Source organism: Lonchura striata, chromosome 24 (assembly GCF_046129695.1).
Source record: "Lonchura striata isolate bLonStr1 chromosome 24, bLonStr1.mat, whole genome shotgun sequence".
Lineage (NCBI taxonomy): Eukaryota > Metazoa > Chordata > Aves > Passeriformes > Estrildidae > Lonchura > Lonchura striata.
In genome coordinates this window covers 6,850,114-6,874,539 of record NC_134626.1, presented here as the reverse complement: position 1 = coordinate 6,874,539, position 24,426 = coordinate 6,850,114, and the positions used below count along the sequence as shown (strand labels likewise).

General features: G+C 53.5%; 1 protein-coding gene and 1 long non-coding RNA gene across 2 annotated transcripts in view; both read right to left on the bottom strand.

The window, feature by feature from the left end:
* Nucleotides 1-5,224, bottom strand: part of ARHGEF10L (Rho guanine nucleotide exchange factor 10 like) — a 56,512-nt gene extending 51,288 nt beyond the window's left edge. The window contains exons 1-5 of the mRNA XM_077788197.1: nucleotides 5,003-5,224; nucleotides 3,748-3,775; nucleotides 2,943-3,028; nucleotides 2,770-2,853; nucleotides 293-471 (exon numbers count right to left, since the gene is read on the bottom strand). Coding sequence (XP_077644323.1) covers nucleotides 293-471; nucleotides 2,770-2,853; nucleotides 2,943-3,028; nucleotides 3,748-3,775; nucleotides 5,003-5,213 — 588 coding nt within the window. The 5' untranslated portion in view covers nucleotides 5,214-5,224. The remainder of the gene's footprint in view (nucleotides 1-292; nucleotides 472-2,769; nucleotides 2,854-2,942; nucleotides 3,029-3,747; nucleotides 3,776-5,002) is intronic.
* Nucleotides 5,225-8,010: 2,786 nt separating this feature from the next.
* On the bottom strand, nucleotides 8,011-8,199 carry LOC144247446 (uncharacterized). Its single transcript, XR_013341161.1, has 2 exons — nucleotides 8,141-8,199; nucleotides 8,011-8,105 (listed from the first exon to the last, which is right to left on the bottom strand). It is a non-coding gene; the product is annotated as an uncharacterized LOC144247446 (long non-coding RNA).
* Nucleotides 8,200-24,426: the final 16,227 nt, after the last annotated feature.

Genomic DNA, 24,426 nt, shown 5'->3' with positions numbered 1-24,426 from the left:
ATGGATGAGGATTCCAAAGGGAGGGATGAGGATTCCAAGCAGGGAGGGATGAGGATTCCAAGGAGGATGGATGAGGATTCCAAAGGGATGGATGAGGATTCCAAAGGGAGGGATGAGGATTCCAAAGGGAGGGATGAGGATTCCAAAGGGAGGGATGAGGATTCCAAGCAGGGATGGATGAGGATTCCAAGGAGGAGGGATGAGGATTCCAAGCAGGGATGAGGATTCCAAGCAGGATGGATGAGGATTCCAAGCAGGCTTTAAGGAGGATGAGGATTCCTCGTACGGGTACCTTGGGCTGGAACGCCGCGCGGAGCTTGGCCGGCTCGGCGTCCCGCCGGCATTCCGGCCGGGATTCCTCTCCGGACTCGCCCTCGCTGTAGCTCTCGAACTCGCTGGAGCTCCAGCCGAGGTCCTGGCCCAGGCGCGTCCCCTCGCCGCGCTGCACCTCGGCGTAGAGCAGCGCCGCGCCTGCGCCCGGCCGGAACATCCCATCCTGATCCCATCCCATCCCATCCTGATCCCATCCCATCCCATCCTGATCCCATCCTGATCCCATCCCATCCTGATCCCATCCTGATCCCATCCCATCCTGATCCCATCCCGATCCCAATCCCATCCTGATCCTGATCCCATCCCATCCCATCCTGATCCCATCCCAATCCCATCCCATCCCATCCTGATCCCATCCCATCCCATCCTGATCCCATCCCAATCCCATCCCATCCCATCCTGATCCCATCCCATCCCATCCTGATCCCATCCCAATCCCATCCCATCCCATCCTGATCCCATCCTGATCCCATCCTGATCCCATCCCGATCCTGATCCTGATCCCATCCCGATCCTGATCCCATCCTGATCCCATCCTGATCCCATCCCATCCCATCCTGATCCTGATCCCATCCCATCCTGATCCTGATCCCATCCCATCCCATCCTGATCCCATCCCGATCCCATCCCGATCCTGATCCTGATCCCATCCCGATCCTGATCCCATCCCATCCTGATCCCATCCTGATCCCATCCTGATCCTGATCCTGATCCTGATCCCATCCTGATCCCATCCTGATCCCATCCTGATCCTGATCCTGATCCCATCCTGATCCCATCCTGATCCCATCCCATCCCATCCTGATCCCATCCCATCCCATCCTGATCCCATCCTGATCCCATCCCATCCCATCCTGATCCCATCCCATCCCATCCTGATCCCATCCTGATCCCATCCCATCCCATCCTGATCCCATCCCATCCCATCCTGATCCCATCCCATCCCATCCTGATCCCATCCCATTCCATCCCGATCCTGATCCCATCCCATCCCATCCCATCCTGATCCCATCCCATCCTGATCCCATCCCATCCCGATCCTGATCCCATCCCATCCTGATCCCATCCCATCCCGATCCCATCCCATCCCATCCCGATCCTGATCCCATCCCATCCCATCCCATCCCATCCCAATCCTGATCCCATCCCATCCCGATCCCATCCCATCCCGATCCTGATCCCATCCCATCCCAATCCTGATCCCATCCCAATCCTGATCCCATCCCGATCCTGATCCCATCCTGATCCCATCCCGATCCTGATCCCATCCCATCCCATCCCATCCCGCTCCCAATCCCATCCCACTCCCATTCCTGCTCCAGCCCCATTCCCACTCCCATCCCGGTCCCGCTCCTATCCCGGTCCTGTTCTGTCCCTGCTCGCGCTCCCATCCCAGTCCCAATCCCATCCCGTTCCCATTCCTGCTCCATCCCATTCCCGCTCCCATCCCGTTCCCATTCCCACTCCAGCCCCATTCCCATTCCCACTCTGATCCTGTTCCTGCTCCATCCCCGTTCCCATTCCCGCTCCAATCTCCACTCCATTCCCACTCCTCATCCATTCCCATTCCATCCCCATTCCATCCCCATTCCCGCTCCATCCCCTGCTCCCAAGCCATGGCAGTTCTGGGCTGTGATTGCCGGAAGGGAGCTGGGAGACGCCGGGATGCAGGGATGGATCCAGGGGGATGGATTGATCCCCTGGGAGAGGAAAAGAGGGAAGGGAAGGGAAGGGAAGGGAAGGGAAGGGAAGGGAAGGGAAGGGAAGGGAAGGGAAGGGAAGGGAAGGGAAGGGAAGGGAAGGGAAGGGAAGGGAAGGGAAGGGAAGGGAAGGGAAGGGAAGGGAAGGGAAGGGAAATATTGGGAATTGGGGGATCCTAGTGCAGAACTCCAGAATTCCCATTCTCCGGAACCCTCGGGGTCCTGCAGCTCCTCTGGGAGCAGCTCTGTCCCTCCAGATCCCGGGATTTCCCCGGTTATTCCCACCCACAGCCTCCTGGAGGACAGGACTCTGCTTCTGGATGGAAAACGGGATGGGGGGCCCGGAAAACCGGGAAGAGGCGCCTCCCTTATAGAAAATGGGATTGTGGGGCCTGGAAAAACGGGAAGAGGTGATTCCTGCTAGGAAATGGGATTGTGGGGCCTGGAAAAATGGGAAGAGGTGATTCCTGCTAGGAAATGGGATTGTGGGGCCTGGAAAAATGGGAAGAGGTGATTCCTGCTAGGAAATGGGATTGTGGGGCCTGGAAAAATGGGAAGAGGTGATTCCTGCTAGGAAATGGGATTGTGGGGCCTGGAAAAATGGGAAGAGGTGATTCCTGCTAGGAAATGGGATTGTGGGGCCTGGAAAAACGGGAAGAGGCGGCTCCCAGCTGGAAAAGCTGGAAAAGCTGGAAAAGCTGGAAAAGCTGGAAAAGCTGGAAAAGCGCTCCCGTACCATCCTGGTGCACATCCAGGCCCTCGCAGGGAACGTCGTCGTAGATGACCTCGTCCCCCACCTCCGGGAAGGAGAAACGCTCCCCTGGAAAACCGGGATGGGGATGGGGATCAGCAGCCCAGGATCCCGGCGGGAAGCGGAAACGTTCCCGGAGCCTTCCCGGCTTTTCCCACCTCGGCAGATGCTCTCCCTCTTCCAGGTGCGGGCGCGGATCTGGGAATCTCCTCCGGCCTCGCCGTTGCTCACCTGCGGCAGGATCCTGCGGGAGCATTCCAGGGAAAAATCCCTCGGGATCGAGCGCAAATCCCCCGGGATCGGGGGCTCCCAAAGCTCCCCCCCGCTGTCGCCCCCGTTCCCACGTCGGGACAAAATAAGGAATTTTTTGTAAGGAATTTCCCCCCCTGATCTGCTCCTCGGGATCGCAGGATTCAGGGTGAGCCCAGATTTTTAGGGATGTCCCACCAGGATGCTCAGGGATGATGGGAAAGATCCCAAAATCCCGGAGCTCTCCTGCTTGGAGCTCGCTGAAGTGCAAAGAAGTTGGGGGAAACTGAGGCACGGCAGCAGCTGTGCCACCAAACGGAGGGGACGGATCCCAAAAATCCCACCAGAACCCCTGGAATTCCCACCAAAACCTCGGGAAGCCCACCAGAATGCCAGGAAACTCCCTGAAATCCCGCCAGAATTCCCGAATTCCCTGGAAATCCCATTAAACGCCCCAAATCCCGCCAGAATTCCCGAATTCCCTGGAAATCCCACGGAACGCCCCAAATCCCGCCAGAATTCCCAAATTCCCTGGAAATCCCATGGAACGCCCCAAATCCCGCCAGAATTCCCGAATTCCCTGGAAATCCCACGGAACACCCCAAATCCCGCCAGAATTCCCGAATTCCCTGGAAATCCCACGGAACGCCCCAAATCCCACCACAATTCCCGAATTCCCTGGAAATCCCACGGAACGCCCCAAATCCCACTCACCCTTCCTTGGTCTCTGGCTCCGGCCCCTCTGTGAGGAAGGAAATCAGAGAAACGGCGTCGGCACCCCCGGGAATACCGGGAATACCGGGAATTCCGCACCGGGAATACCGGGAATTCCACACCGGGAATACCGGGAATACCGGGAATTCCGCACCGGGAACTAGCGGGAATCCCACACCGGGAATTCCCACACCGGAACCAAGTGGGAATTCCCACACCAGGAATTCCACACCCAGAATGAGGGGGAATTCCACCCCAAGGAATTCCACAGGGGGAACGAGCAGGAATTCCACACCAGGAATTCCACACAGGAATGAGCGGGAATTCCACACCCAGAACGAGCAGGAAATTCCACATGGAGAACAAGTGGGAATTCCCACACCAGGAACGAGCAGGAATTCCCTGGAATTCCACACCCAGAATGAGCGGGAATTCTTCATGGGGAACAGAGTGGGAATTCCACACTGGGAATGAGCAGGAATTCCACACCCGGAACAAGCGGGAATTCCCACATCGGGAATTCCACAGGGGGAACGAGCAGGAATTCCACACTGGGAATGAGTGGGAATTTCCACATCAGGAACGAGCAGGAATTCCCACACCTGGAATTCCACATGGGGAACGAGCTGGAATTCCACACCCAGAATGAGCGGGAATTCCACACTGGGAACAAGTGGGAATTCCCACACCTGGAATTCCACATGGGGAATGAGCTGGAATTCCACACCCAGAACAAGTGGGAATTCCACACCAGGAACAAGCAGGAATTCCACCCAGAATGAGCAGGAATTCCACACTCGGAACATGCAGGAATTCCATACAGGGAACAGAGTGGGAATTCCACACTGGAACAAGCGGGAATTCCACATCGGGAATTCCACAGGGTGAATGAGCAGGAATTCCACACTGGGAATTCCACACAGGAACGAGCAGGAATTCCACATCGGGAATTCCACATGGGGAACGAGCTGGAATTTCACACCCAGAACGAGTGGGGATTCCACACCGGAAAATGTGGGAATTCCATACCCAGAATGAGCAGGAATCCCACACCCAGAACGAGCGGGAATTCCATACAGGGAACAGAGTGGGAATTCCATCCTGGGAATTCCACATAGGGAATGAGCGGGAATTTCCACACCAGGAATTCCACATGGGGAAGGAGTGGGAATTCCATCCTGGGAATTCCACATGGGGAAGGAGCGGGAATTCCATCCTGGGAATTCCACCCAGGAATGAGCAGAACTCCCCTCACCAGAGCTGGGCGGGCGCCGGCGGCGCGGAGGCGCCTGGAGAGCGACGTCGGCTCCGGGATCGGCTCCGGGATCGGCTCCGGGATCGGGGCAGGGATCGGCTCCGGGATCGGCTCCGGGATCAGCTCCCGAATCCGAGTCCTCCTCCTCCTCCTCCTCCTCCTCCTCCTCCTCGCTGTCCTCGAAGCCGAAGGCCCGGCCCAGCTCCTCCATCCCCGCGGGGCCGGCGGGATCCGGGGCAGATCCTGAGCGGGAACGGGCACGGAAAACACGGAATGGCCGTGGGAGAGTGGGGAAAAAAGGGATGGGGGAAAAAGGGGGATGGGGGGGAAAAGAGGATGGAAAAGGGAAAAGAAAGGGGATGGAAAAGGGAAAAGAAAGGGGATGGAAAAGGGGGAAAAAAGGGGATGGAAAAGGGAAAAGAAAGGGGATGGAAAAGGGGGAAAAAAGGGACAGGGGAAAAAAATGGGATGGGGGAAAAAAAAGGGGATGGAGGGGGAAAAGGGGGATGGAGAAACCAGGGAACAGGGATGGAGGAGAAGAGAGGGATTGTCACCAAGGAGTCGGGAATGACATGGATTCTGGGCCAGGAGTTAAGAGGCCCAAATCCCTGTTTTTATGGAACCCCAAATCCCTGTTTTTATCAAAACCCCAAATCCCTGTTTTTATGGGATCCCCAAATCCCTGTTTTTATGGATCCCCAAATCCCTGTTTTTATGGAACCCCAAATCCCTGTTTTTATGGGATCCCCAAATCCCTGTTTTTATCAGAACCCCAAATCCCTGTTTTTATGGAACCCCAAATCCCTGTTTTTATCAAAACCCCAAATCCCTGTTTTTATGGGACCCCAAATCCCTGTTTTTATGGGATCACCAAATCCCTGTTTTTATCAAAACCCCAAATCCCTGTTTTTATGGGATCCCCAAATCCCTGTTTTTATGGGACCCCAAATCCCTGTTTTTATGGATCCCCAAATCCCTGTTTTTATGGGACCCCAAATCCCTGTTTTTATGGATCCCCAAATCCCTGTTTTTATGGAACCCAAATCCCTGTTTTTATGGGATCACCAAATCCCTGTTTTTATGGAACCCCAAATCCCTGTTTTTATGGAACCCCAAATCCCTGTTTTTATGGGATCCCCAAATCCCTGTTTTTCTGGAACCCCAAATCCCTGTTTTTATGGGAACCCCAAATCCCTGTTTTTATGGGATCCCCAAATCCCTGTTTTTCTGGAACCCCAAATCCCTGTTTTTATGGATCCCCAAATTCCTGTTTTTATGGAACCCAAATCCCTGTTTTTATGGGATCCCCAAATCCCTGTTTTTATGGAACCCCAAATCCCTGTTTTTATGGGATCCCCAAATCCCTGTTTTTATGGAACCCCAAATCCCTGTTTTTATGGGATCCCCAAATCCCTGTTTTTATGGGATCCCCAAATCCCTGTTTTTCTGGAACCCCAAATCCCTGTTTTTCTGGAACCCCAAATCCCTGTTTTTATGGGATCCCCAAATCCCTGTTTTTCTGGAACCCCAAATCCCTGTTTTTCTGGAACCCCAAATCCCTGTTTTTATCAAAACCCCAAATCCCTGTTTTTCTGGAACCCCAAATCCCTGTTTTTCTGGAACCCCAAATCCCTGTTTTTATGGGATCCCCAAATCCCTGTTTTTATGGAACCCCAAATCCCTGTTTTTATGGGATCCCCAAATCCCTGTTTTTATGGAACCCCAAATCCCTGTTTTTATGGGATCCCCAAATCCCTGTTTTTATCAAAACCCCAAATCCCTGTTTTTATGGAACCCCAAATCCCTGTTTTTATCAAAACCCCAAATCCCTGTTTTTATGGGATCCCCAAATCCCTGTTTTTATCAAAACCCCAAATCCCTGTTTTTATGGGATCCCCAAATCCCTGTTTTTCTGGAACCCCAAATCCCTGTTTTTCTGGAACCCCAAATCCCTGTTTTTATCAAAACCCCAAATCCCTGTTTTTCTGGAACCCCAAATCCCTGTTTTTCTGGAACCCCAAATCCCTGTTTTTCTGGAACCCCAAATCCCTGTTTTTATGGGATCCCCAAATCCCTGTTTTTATGGAACCCCAAATCCCTGTTTTTATGGGATCCCCAAATCCCTGTTTTTATGGAACCCCAAATCCCTGTTTTTATGGGATCCCCAAATCCCTGTTTTTATCAAAACCCCAAATCCCTGTTTTTATGGAACCCCAAATCCCTGTTTTTATCAAAACCCCAAATCCCTGTTTTTATGGGATCCCCAAATCCCTGTTTTTATCAAAACCCCAAATCCCTGTTTTTATGGGATCCCCAAATCCCTGTTTTTATGGGAACCCCAAATCCCTGTTTTTATGGAACCCCAAATCCCTGTTTTTCTGGAACCCCTCCTTTCACACCCTGGTGCACCTGACTGGTCAATCAATTAATCACATTTTTCACCTGAGTGGTTAATTAAGGAGACACCCCTGGGGCAAACACCTAACGAGGAAACGAGCTAATTAAGAACTCCACCCAGGCAGCTCAGCACGGCTGCAAACAAACAAACAAACAAACCCCACCTGGACTTTTTCACCATTTTTTATCAAATTCCACCTGAACATTTTCATCATTTTTTATCAAAGTCCACCTGAACATTTTCACCATTTTTTATCAAACCCCACCTGAACTTTTTCATCATTTTTTATCAAACTCCACCTGAACATTTTCACCATTTTTTATCAAACGCCACCTGCACATTTTTTACCATTTCCTTATCAGACTCCACCCACAGATTTTTCACCATTTTTTATCAAACTCCACCCGCAGATTTTCACCATTTTTTATCAAATTCCACCTGCACATTTTCACCATTTCCCCAAACTCCACCTGCACATTTTCACCATTTTTTATCAAAATCCACCTGCACATTTTCACCATTTTTTATCAAATTCCACTTGAACATTTTCACCATTTTTTATCAAACTCCACCTGGACTTTTTCACCATTTCCCCAAACTCCACCCGCACATTTTCACCATTTTTTATCAAACCCCACCTGCAGATTTTTCACCTTTTTTTATTAAACTCCACCTGAACATTTTTTACTATTTATCAAACTCCACCTGAACATTTTTTACCATTTTTTATCAAACGCCACCTGCACATTTTTTACCATTTCCTTATCAGACTCCACCCACAGATTTTTCACCATTTTTTATCAAACCCCACCTGCACATTTTCACCATTTTTTATCAAATTCCACCTGCACATTTTCACCATTTTTTATCAAATTCCACCTGCACATTTTCACCATTTTTTATCAAACTCCACCTGCACATTTTCACCATTTTTTATCAAATTCCACCTGAACTTTTTCACCATTTTTTATCAAACCCCACCTGCAGATTTTTCACCATTTCCTTTTCCTTCCTCCTCTCTGGCTCCCCAAAACTCCCGGATCAATCCCTGGGAAATCTCTCCCGGATCAATCCCTGGGAAATCTTTCCCGGCTCAATCCCTGGGAAATCTCTCCTGGATCAATCCCTGGGAAATCCTTCCCGGATCAATCCCTGGGAAATCTTTCCCGGATCAATCGCTGGGAAATCTTTCCCGGATCAATCCCTGGGAAATCTCTCCTGGATCAATCCCTGGGAAATCTTTCCCGGATCAATCCCTGGGAAATCTTTCCCGGATCAATCCTGGGAAATCTTTCCCAGATCAATCCCTGGGAAATCTTTCCCGGATCAATCCCTGGGAAATCTTTCCCGGATCAATCCCTGGGAAATCTTTCCTGGATCAATCCCTGGGAAATCTCTCCCGGATCAATCCCTGGGAAATCTTTCCCGGATCAATCCCTGGGAAATCTTTCCCGGATCAATCCCTGGGAAATCTTTCCCGGATCAATCCCTGGGAAATCTTTCCCGGATCAATCCCTGGGAAATCTTTCCCGGATCAATCCCTGGGAAATCTTTCCCGGATCAATCCCTGGGAAATCTTTCCTGGATCAATCCCTGGGAAATCTTTCCCGGATCAATCCCTGGGAAATCTTTCCCGGATCAATCCCTGGGAAATCTTTCCTGGATCAATCCCTGGGAAATCTTTCCCGGATCAATCCCTGGGAAATCTTTCCTGGATCAATCCCTGGGAAATCTCTCCCGGATCAATCCCTGGGAAATCTTTCCCGGATCAATCCCTGGGAAATCTTTCCCGGATCAATCCTGGGAAATCTTTCCCGGCTCAATCCCTGGGAAATCTTTCCCGGCTCAATCCCTGGGAAATCTTTCCCGGATCAATCCTGGGAAATCTTTCCCGGATCAATCCCTGGGAAATCTCTCCTGGATCAATCCCTGGGAAATCCTTCCCGGATCAATCCCTGGGAAATCTTTCCCGGATCAATCCTGGGAAATCTTTCCCGGCTCAATCCCTGGGAAATCTTTCCCGGCTCAATCCCTGGGAAATCTTTCCTGGATCAATCCTGGGAAATCTTTCCCGGATCAATCCCTGGGAAATCTTTCCCGGATCAATCCCTGGGAAATCTTTCCCGGATCAATCCCTGGGAAATCTTTCCCGGATCAATCCTGGGAAATCTTTCCCGGATCAATCCCTGGGAAATCTCTCCTGGATCAATCCCTGGGAAATCTTTCCTGGATCAATCCTGGGAAATCTTTCCAGGATCAATCCCTGGGAAATCTTTCCTGGCTCTCCCTCACCCGCCACATCCCAGGGGAGGGAAGGGACCCAGAGAACCTGGAGACAGCAGGGAAGAACAGGGAATAACAGGGAAACAGGGAATTACATCGGGAATTGGGGAACAGGGAATTACATCGGGAATTGGGGAACAGGGAAATAGGGAAATAGGGAATCAGGGAAATCGGGAATTGGGGAATCAGAGTTATAGGGAATCAGGGAATCAGGGAAATAGGGAACCGGGGAATCAGAGAAATAGGGAATCAGGGAACAGGGAAATGGGGAATTGGGGAACAGGGAAATGGGGAATTGGGGAACAGGGAAATAGGGAATCAGGGAAAAAGGGAACCAGGGCCAGGGAACGGGAGCAGCACCCCCAGCCCCCAGGATCCAAGAGCCCTCCTCCGTGTTTTCCCAATCCCAAAAGGTTCCAGCTGGGATATCCCCAGGCCTCCCTCCTTCCCAAAATTCCCCAAATCCCCCAAAATTCCCAAATTCCCGAGGCTGACAGTACCTACTGCGGGTGGGGGGGGCGAGGCCATGGCGGGGGGGCTCAGCTGCTCCAGGAGCGTTCCTGCGGAAAACAGGGAATAAAGGGTTGGGAATGGGGAGAAAAGGGGTGGGAAAGGGGGAAAAAGGGTCGGGAAAGGGGGAAAAAGGGTGGAAAAGGGTTGGGGGAAAGGGGTGGAGAAAGGAAAAAAAGGGTTGGGAAAAAGGGTTGGAAAAGGGGAAAAAAGGGTTGGGAAGAAGGACTGGAAAAGGGGGAAAAACAGTTGGAAAAAAGAGCTGGGAAAAGGGGAAGAAGGGTTGGAAAAGGCTTGAGAAAAAGGATTGGGAAAAGGGAAAAAGGGTTGGGAAAAAGGGTTGGAAAAAGGGAAAAAAGGGTTGGGAAAAGGGAAAAAGGGTTGGAAAAGGGTTGGGAAAGGGGGAAAAAGGATTGGGAAAAGGGGGGGAAAGGGTTTAAAAAGGGTTGGGAAAAAGGGTTGGGAAAAAGGGTTGGAAAAAGGGTTGGAAAAAGGGTTGGAAAAAGGGAAAAAAGGATTGGAAGAAGGGAAAAAGGGTTGGGAAAAAGGGTTGGAAAAAGGGTTGGGAAAAGGGAAAAAGGATTGGAAAAAGGGTAAAAAGGTTTGGGAAAAAGGAAAAAAGGTTTGGGAAAGGGGGAAAAAGGGTTGGGAAAAAGGGTTGGAAAAAGGGAAAAAAAGGATTGGAAAAAAGGAAAAAAGGTTTGGGAAAGGGGGAAAAAGGGTTGGAAAAGGGAAAAAGGGTTGGGAAAGGGTTGGGAAAGGGGGAAAAAGGGTTGGGAAAGGGGGGAAAAGGGTTTAAAAAGGGTTGGGAAAAAGGGTTGGGAAAAAGGGTAAAAAGGATTGGGAAAAGAGAAAAAGGGTTGGGAAAGGGGGAAAAAGGGTTGGGAAAAGGGAAAAAGGGTTGGAAAAGGGTTGGAAAAGGGAAAAAGGGTTGGGGAAAAAAGGGTTGGGAAAAAGGAAAAAAGGTTTGGGAAAGGGGAAAAAAGGATTGGAAAAAGGGTTGGAAAAAGGGGAAAAAAGGATTGGAAAAAAGGAAAAAAGGTTTGGGAAAGGGGAAAAAAGGATTGGAAAAGGGTTGGGAAAGGGGGAAAAAGGGAAAAAGGGTTAGGAAAGGGCTGGGAAAGGGTTGGGAAAGGGAATCGGGCCTGGGAAGGAGCGGGAGGCTCCGGCGGGACGGATCCAGCGCCGGGCAGGGAGCTGGGAATGGGCCGGGAGCTGGGAATGGGCCGGGAGCTGGGAATGGGCAGGGAGCTGGGAATGGCTCCAGGAGCTGGGAATGGCTCCGGGAGGATTTCTCCCGGGAATTGCGGCTCCCGGGGTGGATGCGGGATCCACGGATCCGCCCGGAAAGCGCCGGGAGCCCGGGATGATCCCAAGGGACGATCCCGGAAAAGCCGGGATGTTCCCAAGCGGAATTCTTTCCCTGGAGTGGGAAGAGCTCCGGGGTCTCCCAACCTGGAAATTTTCCCTGTGGATGCGACGGCGAGAGAAGGAGAAATCCAGGACAAGAATCCGCCGGAAACCAGGTGAGCAATCGCCAAAATCTGGGAGAAGAATCCCCAAAAATCTGGGAGAAGAATCCCCAAAAATCTGGGAGAAGAATCCCCAAAAACCGGGAGACAGAGCCTCAAAAACCGAGAGAAAAATTCCAAAAAAACCAGATGAATCCACAAAAAAAACCAGGAGCTCAATCCCCAAAAACCAGGAGGTGAATCCACAAAAAAAAAAAAAAAAATAGGAGAGCAATCCAGAAAAAAAAGGGAGATGAATCCCTAAAAACCACGCCAAGAATCTCCAAAATCCCGGGAGAAGAATTCCCAGAAAACCAGGACCAGAATCCCCAAAAAGCCAGGGAAGCTCCGGAGCCGGCGTTCCCGCAACACCGAGAAATTCCAGTTTCTGCAGCACCAGCTCCAGAAAAAGCCTGAAAATTGGGAATCCTCGGGAAAAACAAGCCCGGGATCGGGATCGGGTCCCTCTCCCGGCGGGAATCGCGGCCCATCCCAAATTTATCCCGGGAAAAGGTCATTCCCGTTTGGAGCGCTGAGCTCAGCCCAGCCCACATTTATCCCGGGCCTCCAAAATAATCCTGGGATTGGGATGGATCCAAGGGAAAAGGGATTTTTCCAGAAGGTCAGGGCTGGGAACGTCCCAGGAGGGAAAGGGATCCCGTGGGATGAGGGGAAAAAGTGGGAATCTCCAGGGAGGAGAGGATGGGGATTCCCGGGAGCGGCGGGATCCCCGGGAATGGCAGCGGCACAGGAAAATCGGGAAGCGGGAATCCACGGCAACCAAGCGGGACGGGCAAATCGGGATTTGGGATCGTCCAGGGGATCCTCCCCGGGAACGCGGGAGCGGCGGGATCGCCGGGAATAAACGGGGAGACAAAGAACGGGAAGCGGGAGAGGAACCGACGGGATTCGAGGATCCACGGGAAGGGAGCGGGGCAGGAAAGCGGGATGCGGGATGATCCGGGGAGGCAGGATGGGAACGGCCCGGGATCCGGATTCCCCGGGAGCGGCCGGATCCAAAGCCGGCCCGGCCCGGCCTGTTTTTATCCCAGGATGTTTTTATCCCAGGATGTTTTTATCCCGGGCTGGTTTTATCCCAGGCTGGTTTTATCCCGGGCTGGTTTTATCCCAGGATGTTTTTATCCCAGGATGTTTTTATCCCGGGATATTTTTATCCCGGGCTGGTTTTAACCCGGGATGTTTTTATCCTGGGATATTTTTATCCCGGGATGTTTTTATCCCAGGCTGGTTTTATCCCGGGATATGTTTATCCCGGGCTGTTTTTATCCCGGGCTGTTTTTATCCCGGGCTGGTTTTATCCCGGGCTGGTTTTATCCCGGGATGTTTTTATCCCAGGATGTTTTTATCCCGGGCTGGTTTTATCCCGGGATGTTTTTATCCCGGGATATTTTTATCCCGGGCTGGTTTTATCCCGGGCTGGTTTTATCCCGGGATGTTTTTATCCCGGGATGTTTTTATCCCGGGATGTTTTTATCCTGGGATGTTTTTATCCCGGGATGTTTTTATCCCAGGCTGTTTTTATCCTGGGATATTTTTATCCCGGGATGTTTTTATCCCTGGCACCGGAGCCGCTGCCTGGGGGAGCCGCTGCCGGATCCGCCCCGGGATCATCCCAGGGATCCAGATCCATCCCAGGGATCCAGATCCATCCCAGATCCATCCCAGATCCATCCCGGGATCATCCCAGGGATCCACATCCATCCCAGATCCATCCCAGATCCATCCCGGGATCATCCCAGGGATCCAAATCCATCCCAGGGATCCAAATCCATCCCAGGGATCCACATCCAGATCCATCCCAGATCCACCCCAGGATCATCCCGGAGATCCGGATCCATCCCAGGGATCCAAATCCATCCCGGGATCATCCCGGGGATCCAGATCCATCCCGGAGATCCAGATCCATGCCAGGGATCCAGATCCATCCCAGGGATCCACATCCAGATCCATCCCGGATCCACCCTGGGATCATCCTAGGATCCAGATCCATCCCAGGATTATCCGAGGTCGATCCCAGGGATCTGAATCCGTCCCGGGATCATCCCATGGATCCAGATCCATCCCGGGATCCTCCCAAGCCACGGGGTTGGGTCAGGGATTGGGAACAGTGGGGGGAAATCCGGGATCCATCCCAGGGGAAATCCGGGATCCATCCCAGGGGAAATCCGGGATCCATCCCAGGGGAAATCCGGGATCCATCCCAATGGGAAATCCGGGATCCATCCCAGGGGAAATCCGGGATCCACCCCAATGGGAAATCCGGGATCCATCCCAGGGGAAATCCGGGATCCATCCCAGTGGGAAATCCAGGATCCATCCCAGTGGGAAATCCAGGATCCATCCCAGGGGAAATCCAGGATCAGTCCTAGCAAGAAATCCAGGATCCATCCCAATGGAAAATCCAGGATCCATCCCAATGGGAAATCCGGGATCCATCCCAGGGGAAATCCGGGATCCATCCCAGGGGAAATCCAGGATCCATCCCAATGGAAAATCCAGGATCCATCCCCACAGGAAATCTGGGATCCATCCCAGTGGGAAATCCGGGATCCATCCCAGTGGGAAATCCGGGATCCATCCCAATGGAAAATCCAGGATCTATCCCCACAGGAAATCTGGGATCCATCCCAATGGAAAATCCAGGATCCATCCCAGGGATTGGCAGGGAATTGGCCCCATCCCACCGCAATTCCCGGGAGTAAATAACCGGGAATAAACAAATGGGAATAAACAAATAATCTTAAAAAAAAAACCTCTTTTATTTGTCCCAAATTCCCTTCATTTATCCCAAAATTCACCTTTCCCTGGCTCCAAAATCCCGGTTTTTTTTCCCCAAAACTCCTTTTCATTGGGGCCCTAAAATTCCATTTATTAGCACCAAAAAATTCCCTTTACTTGCCAAAAAAATCCCCTTTGTCTTCCTTAAATTCCCCTTCATTTGTCCCAAAATTCCCTTTTTTTTCCCCCAAAACTCCTCTTTTTCCCCCAAAAAATTCCTCTTATTTGTCCCAAAATTCCCTTTATTTTTGTTACCCTTCCCATTCCCGGCTTTTTGGGAGTTTTAAATCCAATCCTTAGAGAAAAACTGGGAATTCTCCAGCGGGAATGGCCGGGGCAGCGGGGAGGGAAAGGAAGGGCTCATCCCAAGGGGAAAACCTCTGGAATATCGGGATCTGGGGGTGGGAATGGGGATTTCCGGGTGGATCCAAGGATTTGGGGCTGGATTTTTGGGAAGCAGCAGGAAAAGCGGGAATAGCTGGGCCAGCAGGGAGCACCGGGAGGGTTCTTCCCATCGGGAAAACCTCTGGATGTGGGAATTTGGGGGTGGAAACGGGGATCTGGGGCTGGATCCCGGGATTTGGAGCTGGATCCCGGGATCTGGGGCTGGATCCGGGATTTGGGGCTGGATCCGGGATTTGGGGCTGGATCTGGGATTTGGGGCTGGATCTGGGATTTGGGGCTGGATCCATCCAGGGATCTGGGCTGAATCCAGGGATTTGGGGCTGGATCCGGGATTTGGGGATGAACCCAGGGATCTGGGGCTGGATCCGGGATTTGGGGCTGGATCCATCCAGGGATCTGGGGCTGGATCCGGGATTTGGGGCTGGATCTGGGATTTGGGACTGGATCCCAGGATTTCGGGGTGGATCCAGGGATCTGGGCTGAATCCAGGGATTTGAGGCTGGATCCCAGGATTTGGGGCTGGATCCGGGATTTGGGGCTGGATCCAGGGATTTGGGGCTGGATCCAGGGATCAGAGGGTGTATCCAGAGATCTCCAAGTGGATCCAGGGATTTGGGCTGGATCTGGGGCTGGATCTGGGATTTGGGGCTGGATCCCAGGATTTGGGCTTGGCTCCCGGGATTTGGGGCTGGATCCGGGATTTGGGGCTGGATCCAGGGATTTGGGCTTGGCTCCCGGGATTTGGGGCTGGATCCAGGATTTGGGCTTGGCTCCCGGGATTTGGGGCTGGATCCGGGATTTGGGGCTGGATCCGGGATTTGGGGCTGGATCTGGGATTTGGGGCTGGATCCGGGATTTGGGGCTGGATCCCGGGATTTGGGGCTGGATCCAGGATTTGGGCTTGGCTCCCGGGATTTGGGGCTGGATCCGGGATTTGGGGCTGGATCCGGGATTTGGGGCTGGATCCCGGGATCTGGGGCTGGATCCATCCAGGGATCTGGGCTGAATCCAGGGATTTGAGGCCGGATCCCGGGATTTAGGGCTGGATCCAGGGATCTGGGGCTGGACCCAGAGCCTTGGGGCTGAATTCCCGGATTTGGGGCTGGATCCAGGGATTTGGGGCTGGATCCAGGGATTTGGGGCTGGATCTGGGATTTGGGGCTGGATCCCAGGATTTGGGGCTGGATCCGGGATCTGAGGCTGGATCCGGGATTTGGGGCTGGATCCCGGGATTTGGGGCTGGATCCGGGGCTGAATCCCGGGATTTGGGGCCGGATCCATGGATCTGAGGCTGGATCCGGGATCCGGGGCCGGTTTTTCGGGAAGCAGCAGCGGCAGGCGAAGCCAGCGGGGCCGCGAGCAGCGGGAGAAGCTCCGGAAGGTTTTGGCCTCGGGGGCGGCTCCGGCGGATCCCGGGATGCGGCTCCGGGATGCGGGTCCGGGATGCGGGTCCGGGATGCGGGGCTCGGGAATGCGGGGTTCGGGAATGCGGGGTTCGGGAATGCGGGTCCGGGATGCGGGTCCGGGATGCGGGTCCGGGATGCGGGGTTCGGGAATGCGGGGTTCCCGGGATGCGGGTCCGGGATGCGGGGTTCCCGGGGTTCCCCGGGGTCCGCATCCCGGACCCCGGGGAACCCCGGGAACCCCGCATCCCGAATCCCGGGGAATCCCGGGGAACCCCGCATCCCGAATCCCGGGAACCCCGCATCCCAGGGTTCGGGGAACCCCGCATCCCGGATCCCGGGAACCCCGGGAACCCCGGGAACCCCGCATCCCGAATCCCGGGGAACCCCGCATCCCAGGGCTCGGGAAACCCCGCATCCCGAACCCCGCATTCCCGAGCCCCGCATCCCGAATCCCGGGAATCCCGCATCCCGGACCCCGGGAACCCCGGGGAGCCCCGCATCCCGAATCCCGGGAACCCCGGGAGCCCCGGGAACCCCGCATCCCGGACCCCGGGAACCCCGGGGAACCCCGCATCCCGAACTCCGGGAACCCCGGGAGCCCCGGGAACCCCGCATCCCGAATCCCGGGAACCCCGCATCCCGAACCCCAGGGAACCCCGCATCCCGAATCCCCGGGAACCCCGCATCCCGAATCCCGGGACCCCGCACGGGGCTCGGGCCGCGCTGACCTGCCCGGTGTCCCTCGGTGTCCCTCGGTGTCCCTCGGGCTCCGCCCGGGCTCCGGCTCGTCCCGCGGCTCTCCCGGCGCCCGGGCCCCGGTCCCGGCGGAGCGGGGGATGCCGGGACCGGGAACCGCCTCCCCTTCCCCGCTCCTCCTCCTCCTTTTCCTCTTCCTGCCCTTCCTGCTCTTCCTGCTTTTCCTGCTCCCGCCTCGCCCGCTTTTGCTTCTCCTCCTTTTCCTGCTTTTCCTTCTCCTTTTTTTTTATTCCTTTTAATGCTTTTCCTCCTTTTCCTTCTCCTTTTCCTGCTTTTCCTTCTCCTTTTCCTGCTTTTCCTTCTCCTTTTTTTATTAATTCATTTTTTCTGCTTTTCCTCCTTTTCCTTCTCCTTTTCCTGCTTTTCCTTCTCCTTTTCCTGCTTTCCCTTCTCCTTTTTTTTTTTATTCCTTTTTCTGCTTTTCCTCCTTTTCCTGCTTTTTCTTCTCCTTTTCCTCCTTTTCCTTCACCTCCTATTCCTGCATTTCCTCCTCCTCCTTTTCCTTCTCCTTTTTCCTCCGCCTCCTTTTCCTGCTTTTTCTTCTCCTTCTCCTGCTTTTCCTTCTCCTTTTTTTTATTAATTCATTGTTCTGCTTTTCCTCCTTTTCCTTCTCCTTTTCCTGCTTTTTATTCTCCTTTCCCTGCTTTTCTTCCACCTCCTTCTCCTGCTTTTCCTTCTCCTTTTCCTGATTTTCCTCCACCTACTTTTTTTTTCTCCTTTTCCTGCTTTTCCTCCTTTTCCTCCTCCTCCTTTTCCTGCTCTTTCTTCTCCTTTTTTTACTCCATTTCCTTCTTTTCTTTCTCCTTTTTTTTTCCTAGTGCTTTTTGGGATCCAACCCTTTCCCACAGGTTTTTTTTGGGATCCAACCCTTTCTCAAAAGTGTTTTTAGGATCCAACCCTTTCCCACAGGTTTTTTTGGGATCCAGCCTTTTCCCACAGTTTTTTTTTTAGGATCCAGCCCTTTCCCACGGGTTTTTTTGGGATCCAGCCCTTTCCCACAGTTTTGTTTGGGATCCAACCCTTTCCCACGGGTTTTTTTGGGATCCAGCCCTTTCCCACGGGTTTTTTTGGGATCCAGCCCTTTCCTACGGGTTTTCTTGGGATCCAACCTTTTCCCATGGGGTTTTTGGGATCCAGCCCTTTCCCACGGCTGCTTTTCCCGATCCAGCCCTTCCCGCTGTTTATTTTTTTGGGATCGGGGACGTGCACAGCCCAGAGCCGCCCCTGCGGAGCGCCCCGGGCGCGCATTCCCGAGCCGCTCCCGGTTTTCCAGCCGCTCCCGGTTTTCCAGCCGCTCCCGGTTTTCCAGCCTCGCCCGGGCCGGGAGAAGCGCAGCGCGCCCGGGATTTCCCCGCCGGGCGGGAGCGGGGCCAGAAATTCGGGAATCGGCCCGGGAAGCGTGCCGGGAATCGTTCCGGGGATCGTTCCCAGGGATCGTTCCCAGGGATCGTTCCCAGGGATTCATCCCGAGGATCGGCCCGGGAATCATTCCGGGAATCGTTCCCAGGGATTCATCCCGGGGATCGGCCCAGGAATCATTCCAGGGATCGGCCTGGGAGCCATTCCAGGGATTCGTTCCCAGGGATTCGTTCCAGAGATTCATCCCGGGAATCGTTCCGGGATTCGTTCCCGGGGATCGTTCCAAGGATTCATCCCAGGAATTGTTCCAGGGATTCATTCCGGGGATCATTCCCAGGGATCGGTCCAGGAATCGTTCCAGGGATTCGTTCCCAGGAATCATTCTGGGAATCGTTCCAAGGATTTGTTCCAGGGATTGTTCCACGGGATCATTCCAGGGATTGTTCCAGGGATCATTCCAGGGATCATTCCAGGGGTTCATTCCAGGGGATCATTCCAGGGGTTCATTCCAGGGGTTCATTCCAGGGGATCATTCCAGGGGTTCATTCCAGGGGTTCATTCCAGGGGATCATTCCAGGGGTTCATTCCAGGGATCGTTCCAGGGATCATTTCCAGGGATCATTCCAGGGGTTCATTCCAGGGATCATTCCAGGGATCATTCCAGGGGTTCATTCCAGGGGATCATTCCAGGGGTTCATTCCAGGGGTTCATTCCAGGGGATCATTCCAGGGGTTCATTCCAGGGATCATTCCAGGGATTGTTCCATGGGATCATTCCAGGGATCATTCCAGGGGTTCATTCCAGGCATCGTTCCAGGGAATCTGTTCCCGGTGTTCATTCCAGGGGATCATTCCAGGCATGCAGGGATCCACACCGGGAATTGTCCAGCTGGGATTTCGGGATGTGGAATTCACAGGATTTATCCAACCTGGAAATCCAGCCTGGAATTTCTGATGGAGAATTCCCTGGGAATTACCCAAGCTGGGATTTTGGGATGGGGAATTCCCTGGGAATTGTCCAGCTGGGATTTTGGGATGGGGAAATTCCCAGGATTTTGGGAATGTGGAACTCCCTGGGATGTTTGGAACAGGGTCCCGGGGCTGGGATCCCGGAATTCCCTGGGATTTTGGGATGGGGGAATGCCCAGGATTTTGGGAACGTGGAATTCCCTGGGATATTGGGAAGGGGGAATGTGGAATTCCTGGGATTGTTGGGAACGCAGAGTTCCCCAGGATGTTGCAATGTGGAATTCTTTGGGATTTTGGGAATGTGGAACTCCCGTGGACATTGGGAACGCGGTGCCGGGGGGATCCCGGAACTCCCGGGATTTGGGGATCCGGAACTCCCGGGATTTGGGGATCCGGAATTCCCGGGATTTGGGGATCCGGAACTCCCGGGATTTGGGGATCCGGAATTCCCGGGATTTGGGGATCCCGGAACTCCCGGGATTTGGGGATCCGGAACTCCCGGGATTTGGGGATTCCGGAACTCCCGGGATTTGGGGATCCCGGAATTCCCGGGAATTGGGATTCCCATCCCTGCCCAGCCCCGCTCGCTCCCCCCGGCAGTCAGACATGCAGCTGACTGCAAATGTATGCAAATGTATGCAAATGTATGCAAATGAGGGCGGGGACTGCCCGGACCGGTCTGGGCGGGATCCGGGCGGAGCCGGGAATGAGAAAAATCCGGGAGGGACCGGGAGTGACCCGGGACTGACCCGGGACTGACCCGGGACTGACCTGGACTGACCTGGAGTGACCCGGGACTGACCTGGAGTGACCCGGGACTGACCTGGACTGACCTGGGACTGACCTGGAGTGACCCGGGACTGACCTGGACTGACCTGGACTGACCTGGAGTGACCCGGGACTGACCTGGACTGACCTGGACTGACCCGGATTGACCCGGGACTGACCTGGACTGACCTGGAGTGACCCAGGACTGACCTGGACTGACCGGGACTGACCCGGGACTGACCCGGGACTGACCTGGAGTGACCTGGAGTGACCCGGGACTGACCTGGGACTGACCTGGAGTGACCCAGGACTGACCTGGAGTGACCTGGGACTGACCTGGACTGACCCGGGACTGACCTGGACTGACCTGGACTGACCCGGGACTGACCCGGGACTGACCTGGACTGACCCGGGACTGACCTGGACTGACCTGGAGTGACCCGGGACTGACCCGGGACTGACCTGGACTGACCTGGACTGACCCGGGACTGACCCGGGACTGACCTGGACTGACCTGGAGTGACCTGGACTGACCCGGGACTGACCTGGACTGACCTGGACTGACCCGGGACTGACCTGGAGTGACCTGGACTGACCAGGGACTGACCCGGGACTGACCCGGATTGACCCGGGACTGACCTGGGACTGGATCCTTTTCCCAGGAAAATCCCAATTTTTCCAGAAAATTTGGGATAATTCCCTATTTAAATACCGGGACTTTCACAGAAATCCATGGAATTCTGGCGTCATTCCCACCTTTCCCAGGAATATTCCCGTTTTTCCAGATCCAGAGCGTTTGGGATTGTTCTTTAGCTAAACACCGGGATTTGGGCAGAAATCCATGGAATTCTGGGGCTTTAGGGGTATCATTCCCACTTTTCCCAAGGAATATCCCAACTTTTCCCAAGGATTTTGGGCCACTGACCGCCTGGAATCCGGCGCTGGAGCCGCCCTTTCCGCAGTTCTGGAATGGCTCCGGGAATTCCCGGCCTGGAGGAGATCCCGGTGGATCCCGGGGATCTGGGGGATGAGGGAGAGGGGCGGGGCCGGGCCCGAGCCCTGATCCCGAGATCCCAATGCCACGGATATCCCAAATCCCAGAGATCCCAATGCCACGGATATCCCAATCCCAGAGATCCCAATCCCATGGATATCCCAAATCCCTGAATCCCAGAGATCCCAATCCCACGGATATCCCAAATCCCAGAGATCCCAATCCCATGGATATCCCAAATTCCCATTCCCAGAGATCCCAATGCCAGGGATATCCCAAATCCCTGATCCTGAAATCCCAACTCCACGGATATCCCAACCCCATGGATATCCCAATGGATCCCAATCCCACGCATATCCCAATTCCCAGATATCCCAATGGATCCCAATCCCTCGGATCTCCCAATCCCTCGGATATCCCAATGGATCCCAATCCCATGGATATCCCAATGGATCCCAATCCCTCGGATCTCCCAATCCCACGGATCTCCCAATGGATCCCAATCCCCGGATCTCCCAATCCCCGTTCCCGGCGCCGTGGCTCCGTCCCAGCCCGGCAGCTCCGGGGTTATCCCGGGTCAGCCGTTCCCGCAATTCCCGTTTTCCCGTATCCCGTCAAACCGGTTCCAGCCGGTCCGCCCCGGCCTGCGCCGGCGCTCCCGGCTCCCTAGAAATCCCGGCGGCCTTTTGGGGCAAAATCCCCTTTTTTTGGGATCCCGTTCCCATGGAAATGCTGGAAAACCCCTGAAATTCCCTGGAAGCGCTCCCGGGATAATTCCGTGAGTAAGGAATTCACCTGGGGGGGTTGGACCCTTCTCTCCTTTCCTTCCAAGACTTTTTTTTGGGATTCTGGGGGGTTTTTCTGTTGGAATTCCGCAGGCTCGGGGCCCGTTCCAAAATTGCAATAAATTGAGAGACATCCCAAATTTATCCTGGTGAAATATCCCAAATTTATCCCGGTGAAATATCCCAAATTTATCCCGGTGAAATATCCCAAATTTATCCCAGTGAAATATCCCAAATTTATCCCGGTGAAATATCCTGAATTTATCCTGGTGAAATATCCCGAATTTATCCTGGTGAAATATCCCAAATTTATCCTGGTGAAATATCCCGAATTTATCCTGGTGAAATATCCCGAATTTATCCTGGTGAAATATCCCAAATTTATCCTGGTGAAATATCCCGAATTTATCCTGGTGAAATATCCCGAATTTATCCTGGTGAAATATCCCGAATTTATCCTGGTGAAATATCCCGAATTTATCCTGGTGAAATATCCCAAATTTATCCTGGTGAAATATCCCACCCCATGGAATCCATACATTTATTATTTATTATTTTTTAATTTTTATTTTTATTTAATTTATTATTTATTATTTATTTTTTATTTTTGGGGGGGAACAAACCTTTTGCAATCCATACATTTATTATTTATTAATTTTTAATTTTTATTTAATTTTTATTGTATTTATTATTTATTATTTCTCTTGGGGAACAAACCTTTTGCAATCCATACATTTATTATTTATTATTTTTGGGGGAACAAACCTTTTGCAATCCATACATTTATTATTTATTATTTTTGGGGGAACAAACCTTTTGCAATCCATACATTTATTATTTATTATTTTTTGGGGAACAAACCTTTTGCAATCCATACATTTATTATTGATTATTTTTTGCGGCGGGGGGAACACACTCCATGGAATCCCTGCATTAAAAAAATATTTAAAAAAAAAACAATTTCCCCCTGAAGCCCCAAACACGCGGGTTCCCCTCCCGGGGCGCACGGGGCTGCGGGATTCGGGATCTGTGGGATTCCGGAATTCGGGATTCGGGATCTGCGGGATTCCGGGATTCGGGATTCGGGATCTGCGGGATTCGGGAGCTGCGGGATTCCGGGATTCGGGATTCGGGATCTGTGGGATTCCGGGATTCGGGATTCGGGATCTGTGGGATTCCGGGATTCAGGATTCGGGATCTGCGGGATTCGGGATCTGCGGGATTCGGGAGCTGCGGGAAGCTCTGGGATCTGTGTGAGGCTGCGGGGATGCTGAGGAAAACTGCGGGATCTCTGGGAAGCTGCGGGAAGCTGCGGGATCTCTGGGATGCTCGAGAAGCTGCGGGATACTCTGGGAAGCTGCGGGATGCTCGGGAAGGTGCGGGATCTCTGGGAAGCTGCGGGATACTCTGGGAAGCTGCGGGATCTCTGGGAAGCTGCGGGATACTCTGGGAAGCTGCGGGATCTCTGGGAAGCTGCGGGATCTCTGGGAAGCTGCGGGAAGCTGCGGGATCTCTGGGAAGCTGCGGGATCTCTGGGAAGCTGCGGGATGCTCGGGACGCTCGGGAAGCTGCGGGATCTCTGGGAAGCTGCGGGAAGCTGCGGGATCTCTGGGAAGCTGCGGGATCTCTGGGAAGCTGCGGGAAGCTGCGGGATGCTGCGGGATCTCTGGGAAGCTGCGGGATCTCTGGGAAGCTGCGGGATGCTCGGGATGCTCGGGAAGCTGCGGGAAGGTGCGGGAAGCTGCGGGAAGCTGCGGGATGCTCGGGAAGCTGCGGGAAGGCGCGGGATGCTCGGGAAGCTGCGGGATGCTCGGGATGCTCGGGAAGCTGCGGGATGCTCGGGAAGCTGCGGGATACTCTGGGAAGGTGCGGGAAGGCGCGGGGTGCCGCGGGCTCGGTGCGAGGCTCCCGGGATACTCTGGGAAGCTGCGGGAAGGCGCGGGGCGCCGCGGGCTCGGTGCGAGGCTCCCCGCGCTCCTCCAGCCCTAAAGATGGAGCTGCTCGGCGCCGGGGCCGCTCCCCGCGCTCCTCTCCCTTCTCCTTCCCCTTTTCCTGCGCATCCATGTGGTTCTGTTTTGTATTGTCCCGCTCGCCCGCGCTCCCGCTGCCGGGCCATTGGGTGGGTGGGATCTCAGCAGGGAAAAAGGGAAAAGGGGGGAGAGGGGAAAAAAAAAAAATAACAACCGAGGAGGAAAAAAAAGCGAGAAAAAAAAAAAAACACCAAAATTACCTTTTTTTTTTTTTTTTTTTTTCCTGTAACAGGAACCGCCACCAAAAATAGTGCAAAGGCCCCGCGCCGCCGCTTTCTTTATGCTGCACCTCTCGCCCTAAAATCAGGTTTGGAATTGGGGGGGGGTTCGAAAAAAGTGGGATTTGGGGAGAGGGGGAGAGGGAATTGGGGATGGAAGGGGGTGGGGGGGCGGAAAAATGGTTTTAAAAAAAAAAAAAAGGGGAAAAAAAAAAAAAAAGGCGGATCCACGTG